The sequence below is a fragment of the Calonectris borealis genome, chromosome 10 (assembly GCF_964195595.1).
Source record: "Calonectris borealis chromosome 10, bCalBor7.hap1.2, whole genome shotgun sequence".
NCBI classification, from domain to species: domain Eukaryota; kingdom Metazoa; phylum Chordata; class Aves; order Procellariiformes; family Procellariidae; genus Calonectris; species Calonectris borealis.
In genome coordinates, this window is record NC_134321.1 from 10,681,031 (window position 1) to 10,689,151 (window position 8,121).

The following is an 8,121-nucleotide window of genomic DNA, read 5'->3' on the forward strand; positions in this document are numbered from 1 at the left end:
TACACAGGCTGATTAAATCAAAGAGTAGTAACAAATCCTCAGGCAACATTGCAACCTGTGTCTCCAGCAAGCCAAGGCAGGTTTTCTCTCTCTCAAGCCTTGGGGAAAGCATCTCTGCAACGTCTGAGTTCTTCCTGACTTGAATAAACATCATGAAAGCTCTGGGGCCAATGCTACAGCTACCTTCGCGGATCCTGCCATGAACCTGCCATCCCATCATAAAGCAAAAACCAGAAATGACAACATGAAGCATCGTTAACCATGGTACTGGAAGGATGCAAGCACTGCTCCCCAGTATCTGTGTGATAGCACAGAGGTTTGCTGCATCTGGAGAGTGTTTCCCTCTCCAGCCTACCAGTTCAATGTCTCACGATGTGAGATACCACCTCAGTGTGCACCACCCTGCCAAGGAAGCTCGGTAGTCCACAGGGTTTGACGTCTCTGCTTTCAAACGACCTTAGCAGAAACCAACCAGCCTTCGGTCAACAAAAACCTCCTGGAGCTAAGGATGAGTTTTGCATTAATAGCACACGCCGACCTGCCATGCCCTGGGCAAGCCCTTAGCGCAGACACGGGGAGGTCCCCTCTTCGTCTCAAAACAGACCTTCACCCACAGGAACACCGAACACCCCACATTTTACAATGGGATTTGTAAATAATCTCAGCCCATTGATTTAAACGAGTGTTAAACCCAGCCCACAAAAGTGGTCAGGCTCCACTCCTTCCCCGTGTGTGACAGCTACGAGGTCTTCAACTCCTTCTCCTCAAAAATACAACTGCAGTCAACGACTTCTAGTTCTGTATTTTCTTGCAAGATTACTTACATTGCAGCTGCTATTGCAGAAGATAGCCTGCGTAAATGCGGCCTCGACCACTTCTTAATAATCTGTTCTTCAGCGACGCGAAACTCTCTGCAGTTGCAATAAAGTCACCCGAAATTCAGCAAATATTCAACTTCCCAGCAGCTTCGGGTTTTTACCTCTCCCTGACAAGGACTCAGCAGGGCAAAAAGTCACCGCTTTTAGTGATTTAACCAGGAAGCTGATGGATTTTACAAAGGCAAATTCCTTTTGGCATGAGGAGATGAGCTGGTCAAACCACTACCCTGGAAGGGCAGGAACCATCCCACGACCATGCAGGAGCACATCTGGACTTGTTCCACATTCACCCATAGCCCTACACATCCACAAATACTCGCGTGCTTCTAGGGGGGCAGAAGCTGGTGGGAAGGTGCCTGGGATCAGCTGCAGGAGGTAAATCTTAGCGTCTGAATTCAGGCACGGTAATATTCAAAGTGTTAGATTTCTGAAATTTGTTTGGAGAACTTCTTTCATCTCTTTACCACGAATTTATGCCTTGCCTGCATGTCCTTGCCATGTCTCCTTTCCCGTGATCCCACCCCTCACAGAACAGGGCTTGGAGCATCTCATCTGAGATGCTTCGGGCGGCTGAAGGGGAGCCAGGCGCCTGCGCCATCAGCAAATACTCTGGCTTCCAGGAGAGAAGGACATTTCATTTTGGCCTCTTGACCCAAACTCTCCATGTCAATAGGGGGATCGGGAGCCCTCAGCTCTGAAGCAAAGCTGGGATGCAACAGGGAGGAAAGGAACTGCCAGGACAATCATTGCAGATCAATGACTACCCCTGCTGGTGGAAAAAACATTGTCATTATTTAAAATGCCCTCAATGCTGCTGAAGCCATCACTGACATAATTAAATCTAGTAACAGCAGGAGCCAACAGAAGGTCCCATTTCCATACCTGACCCAGAAAGCTCTAGCACCTCAGTGTAATGGGATTAGCAAAACTTCCAGCGCCACAAGCCCCGGACACGGACAGCAAACGCTGTGCCCACCCGAGGCAGGCAGCCCAAGGCACCGTCCCACAGTAAGGTGCTCCCAGTAACACCCACAAAGCTTTGTGGATGGATGTGTGGACCGGGACTGGTTTGTGGACCAGGTCTCCCACGTTTCCATTTAGGACCTAGAAAAGTTTTGGGGTTGCCGGGCTGGCAGTGCTTACACCCCAGGGTGTAGGTGCTCCAGCCCTGATTTATCTGCTTTTGATCCACAGAGGCTTGGGCGTGGAGAGCAAGCCAGAGCTGCAGCGGGTACTCGAGCACCGACGGCGAAACCAGCTCATCAGACAGAAGAAGGAAGAGGAAGAGGCAAAGAAATTGCAGTCTCCGTTTGAAAAAGAGCTATTAAAGAGGCACCAGAGGCTGGATCAGGTAGAACTGAGTTTCCAGTCATCCCCGGGTTATCCTAACCACCCCGCACAAGGCACAGACCACAGGGGAGATGGGTGGGCTGAGGCTCACCCAAGGTATAGCGTTGCTACCCCCCCATAAAACAGGAGCCACAGTACACCCCGGAACATGAAACAAGGTGGTTTAGCGACAGATCCATAAAGATTTCGCGTATAAAAGTGAGGCAGTACAATGACTTACCCCCCCTTAGGCGATAACCTAATGCTGAGAGCTTTTCCCAGGCTCACAGGCCTCCTTTGCTGGGAAGGATTCAAACCTCCGCCTCCCTCCTCCATGCCAGGTCTGAAGTGAAGCACTCTCCTGCTTTTCTGCTGGAGATGTTCCTCCCCGGAGGAAAAAAAAAAAATTAATGTTTCAGTTGGTCAGAAAAAGAGACTCGGGGTGAACATGGCTCTGGTGTAATGATTTGGAAAAAGAGAACACCGACACATGCACTACACACTCATTCAGCTTTGGGCAGTAATAAGTGGACACCCAGCAATAATGAAGCCCACCGTTTTAATGTAGCTAATGCACTTTTGTCCTTTAGCATGCACAGATAATGGTGACTCTTCTTTCTTACAGTTGGAGAAAGAGCAGGAGAAGCAGGAAGACCATGCACCAGAATTCATTAAAGTCAAGGAAAACCTGAGAAGAACATCGACGGTGACTGGGGACGAGAAAGCAGCATAGCTTCTGCCAAAGCTCAATGGGGATGCTACCAAGGCTGGTGCTAACACATACACGCTGACATCTCTGTACATGGTGGACATTCACAGCCGCATCGTTGGGGCTACTTATGGTTATTAACACTTGCTCCAGTAGAAGGCACAAAAAGGGTTTTCCCAGTCCAGGAAGGTATCACTGTGGAAAAGGTGCAGTATTCACCGAAGAAGTACTCACATGAAGAGATGCAGAGAGAAATGCTGTTATTTTCCCCCCAGATTGTGGGTGCACGCTAACCTCCAGCTAACTCTTGGTTAACCCTTGAGACGCAGCGACCGCTTAAGCCAGGGAAGTCTGTGGAGGGATGGTTCGGGGGACCCCTGCTTCTCCTGGAGGCAGGCTCGCCAGGCACGGGGTGACAGGAGGGTGGCTGCAGCTCTGGAGAACCTCCTGGAAACCTGGCGTGGTAACTAAAAGGGACAATCTGCATATTACTAAGAACAGCCCAGGTGACCGTAATGGCTTTCCCAAGGGTCACTGGTATTGCACCAGTGTGCAAACCAAGCCCAGCTGAGGCTGTGTGTCCCAGCAGCACACCTGCACTATTAGAAAAATCAACCTCTGTGTGCCCATACCGATGCAGCACAGGCAGGTGCAACTGTTCTTCACGAGCACCTTTAAACTGCATTTCAAACCTGTTTGAAAATAGCTATTTAGCAGTTCCATGCTCAGGCAGAAAATACATCGGACTATACCATCAGCACCCCACGTGGGAGGCAAATGCTCTGTGCAGAAAGCAAAGGCTGGCTGTTTTCATCGTGGGTGTTCATGGAAGCGTGCAGTGACCAGGAGCAGATCCCTGCGGATGTAGCAGTCAAACAAACTGCTTCTTGCCCCTGGACTACTGAGCTTCTGGACATGTGCTACCACAGGGACCCACAAAAATGTCCTGTGGCTGAGAGGCGGTAATGCGGTAATGTCATACCGGTGTCAGGCTGCTGTCCTCTTCGCCCTGCACACAGCTGAGATCTGCAGGCACCAGGGGCTACGGGGCACGTAGGTATTGATGCAAAACTATTTGTCAGTGCTTCTCATCCCCTCTTCCAGAGGTCAGAGCTGCCTCATTTCAGTTGCCACCTTGCAAAGCTAACAATCTACTTGCTGCTGGTATAGCAAAGCTGAGATAGATGGTGCATTTGCACTGTGTTTGGACAGAGCCTACCACATTGATGGGGCATCCGTGCCCTGAGGTGTCCGCATCTAGAGCTAAAATTGCTCCTTCAGGAAGATCTCAGCTTCTTGCTTCTCACATCAGCCCTGATACAAAGCCTAAACAGCGTAACTCACCAACTGCCTTTGAACACTGGCTCTTGAATGGCAAGCCTCAATGGATCTTGTCAGCTGGGAAGGTAATACCTGGTTAAACAATATCTACTATCCACAGCTTCAGGGGATCCATATGTAAATTAAGGGAAACTGGGCATTTACCAGATATTTATTAAAAAGTTACTAATCCATTCCCTAGTCTCCCTGGTCCAGCGCGGTGTTTCATTTCAGAGGACTGTTGCCTAACCTGGCATCTGAGCCACATCACGTGTCACGAGCAGTGACACAGGTATGGGGCTTTTGCCACAGTCCTGGACTATAAAAGCCCTTAACTCAGTTTCAGTCCTCGAGAGCCCCATCTCGTGGCACTGCCTCTGCAGTAGTTTTTAGCCCTTTGCTCATCATGCTGCTTCTTTTACTTCAGAAATCCAGTGCATATGGTCACTATGGGTCAAACGAGATCTGAAAGGATCTGTTATGTCCTTTCCAACTGTGAAGCTTTTCATATAGGTTATGATTAAAACCATAAGGAAGAAGAAGCATCGACCATTTTTTCAGGGGGAAAAAAAGCCAAATTTCTCCAAGAAAAAAAAGGCGTTGCTAAGGATGCTTGTGCACAGCTGTAAAGAATGCTGTATGATACTCCATAGATGACATCAGTTTAAATAACAAGCCAGAATTAATTACTGTGCTGGGGTTTTGTGAGGGGTTATGGCACAGATTAAGTAACCTTGATCAAAGAACTCAAAAATTCAGCAAATTAATTTGTAATTTTGCCACAGACGGAAATGCACTCCAGGAGAGGCAATCTGTCGCTCCATATGCACCAGTGAAATCAGTGTTATCAGCTCACCCGGGCTGGGATGGGGGCATTTATGCAAGTCCTTGGGTGGGAGCCATCCGGTAAGGACTGGGTAAGCTGAGTGCTCAGATCAGCAACGAAAAGGTTGAAAATATTTTGCTGCGGTCTTCTTGAGTATGCAAATATCATCTGGGGGAAAAAAAAAAATCAAGGTGTCTCCCTTGTGGTGTGTGGTGTCCACCAAGCACAGAGGGGGCTGCACGTGAACGCAGTTGGGGATTGCTAAGGGGTGTCTGGGTCATTTGCAGCGGGTGTCCAGAAGGGAAAGGCAGGGCCAGTCATGCTGTCCTAACTCAGGCTGAGCTAACAGAGACACAACAGACCCTTCCAGTGGTGGACAGACAACGGAAAGCCCTGACCCAGCTGCCCACCAGGACCCCGTGGGCTGTGAGCCGGGACCCAGCCACATGTCCACACACCGACCCACCAAACCGGCCACAAGCAGCCGGCGCTGGCAGCTCCCGGGGCGGGATGGGCTGTAGCAGCCCCACGGCACACAGTGGGGCACCCGGCGCTTCGTCCCCGGCAAGAGCTGCAGGCTCCAGCCCTCCGTGACGGCACGTGGGAAATGATGCTTTCACTGTTCAAGCGTTGGCTTAAAAAATCACAGCGTTTTCCAACACAGCTCTTCTCACCCCTGCGAACTGGTAACCGCCCCCCCAGCTGGGCTCAGACCCAGAGCCTCTACAACCTTCACCGATGCTTTTGTGCTTCATGGCACGGCAGCATGGAGGTGGCACCCAAAAAAACATCAGTGTAGGCATAACCAGGAAGATTTGGGGGTATCTTTGTGTCTCTTTTTCTTTTAAATGAATTCCTCCCTATGCCCCTAAAACACATTCCTGAATAAACGTGGTGTATCCAGAAGATACGGATTATCAGAGTATTGACGGAAGACAATTTTTTGCACTGTGTATGTTGCCTATGTGGTATATAGTCTATATTCTGTGTTGGTGTTTATATACATTTATATAAAAATATATGTCATGCAACTCTGCTTAATTAACTCACACTGTTTAATGTGGACACTTCTGAAGAAATAAACTAAACGATGATTGTATATTTTGCTCTTTTCCACAAGGAACTGAAAAAGCTCTGAGGATGCAAGCAGACAACAGCCAAATAAACGGTATGAACATAAAAATCAGTGAAGCCTGACAGCAATTCCTGTGTTAGTGCTGTGTTAACTTACCCATCAATGACCTGTTTTCATCATCCACACCCAATGCTGCATCCATTGCTTATCCCCAGACTTCATCTCAATTTACTGAAAGCTTAAGGGCACAAAAATTGTGGAATCAGGCTCTGTGCACCAGAACTTCCCATATGTTTTATTTCTAACTGGCCACGGATGCCCACCTGCCTGGCAGGGTAAGACCCACAAAGCCAAGGAAACACATTGCCCTTGGATTTAACTTAAAAACTCAGTTTTGAACTGAAAGGTAATCCTCACACTAGTGAGATCACTCATTATTTTTAAACGTTTTTAAAGCATTTTAGCAATAACCAAAGACCACAGATTAAATAGATAAGAAGAGAGGATGCTTTACATGTGCACACACCATGCTCCCCGAGAGCCAGGACTAAAACTGAATGCAGCAGAGCAAACAAAAAGACTTCTCTGTCTCATTAGCAATATCCTTAACAGCAGAGGTGCCAACTCCCCGCTCAGAACAAGGCAGAGTTGGTCCTTGGATGTGTTTCTCTGACACTGGGTATCCGCTGGGGTTGCCACACCATGTGGGAGGTACACAGCATTCCCGACCCTCCGCACACCGTGGCACTGGGGTGGGCAGTCAGCTCATTACTAGGGATTAGAGCTCATTGACTAAACCTGTTCTTCAGGTCAGGTTTCCAAAACATCTTCCTATCTTGTTGCCGCTTATAATAATAGCTCACTGGTTATCCTACCATGGCGGGTTGGGTACTTCATTTCCTGGCACAAACCACACAGAGGGAAACGTCTTTGCTGGAGAGCGTGGCCTTTGGTGAGACACGAGACCAGGGGACTCAGGCAGGACTTTCTAAAATGCTTTATCAACCTTTCACAGCCACAATCGGCGAGGTTGCGATGGGCTATGCCCCAAGACTGCTTACACTAATCACACACCTCGTTTCTCATGCGGATGCCAAAGGCAGTCGTTCGTATCGTGACAGTTCCTCTTCTACGGGAGAGAGTAAGAAACAATAATTTCTGCTCTTTAAAGATACGCTGCCTTTTAGCTAAGCACAAACCGCCCCATTGCCTGGATTTTTCTTACTGCCAGAGTTTTCAATACCAGCTTTGCAATTTATCCAGGTCGTGCTGAGAGCTCTGTTCCTATGCACTTATTCCTGAATGCTCCTAGATGGTTGCTGCAGTGGAATTTCCTGTCAGGGAACGCTTGTATTTTACTGCCTAATTTTACTTCTCGTTACTGCCTCAGAAATGGCAAATTCTGGTTTTCTTCCTCAAGCTAGCGGTATCCTCAGACTGGTCCTGGCGGGAACACTCCTCTGCCTATGCTGGGTATTTCTCTATATTTAGATCATTTGCCAAAATTATCTAAAACTGCCACAGACTGACCAGTTTTGTGTTGATAAAAGCATCGTATGAAACCTGTGAGTCGAACGTGATACCGGGGATATCCAGGCTTACAGAAATGGGGAAAAATACAAAATTATCAGCAACATAATAATTGTGGTGTGTTCCAATACACCATGACCAGTGCTCTTGTGGATTTTGTCGGTTCCCACCACAGCCCGTGAGATCTCTGGGCACCCCGGGGCACAGGGAGCCGAGGCGTATGAGAACGCTGCCGGGGGTGCGGCTCCGGTGGCACTGCAGCTCAGGCTTCACTAACGCTGACTGGCAACGACCTACCCAGGCAGCACCCGAGCCTGCCCGAATGTCAAGTTGCAAACAGGTTCAGGGACAGGCTTCTTCCAACCTGTCATCCCTCGCCCTTCCTTCAGGAGACCCAGACCTGCTAGCTGAATTGCAAACAGCACTCAAGAAGCACAAGGCCAAGAGCTTCTGA

General features: G+C 48.7%; 1 protein-coding gene across 2 annotated transcripts in view; it reads left to right on the forward strand.

Moving 5' to 3' along the window:
• The window catches only part of FAM107A (family with sequence similarity 107 member A), a 32,534-nt gene extending 26,277 nt beyond the window's left edge, over window positions 1-6,257 (forward strand). For both annotated transcript variants that reach the window (XM_075158743.1, XM_075158744.1), the window contains 2 exons: window positions 2,073-2,229; window positions 2,833-6,257. In XM_075158743.1, coding sequence (XP_075014844.1) covers window positions 2,073-2,229; window positions 2,833-2,940 — 265 coding nt within the window. In that variant the 3' untranslated portion in view covers window positions 2,941-6,257. The remainder of the gene's footprint in view (window positions 1-2,072; window positions 2,230-2,832) is intronic.
• The last annotated feature ends 1,864 nt before the right edge of the window (window positions 6,258-8,121 follow it).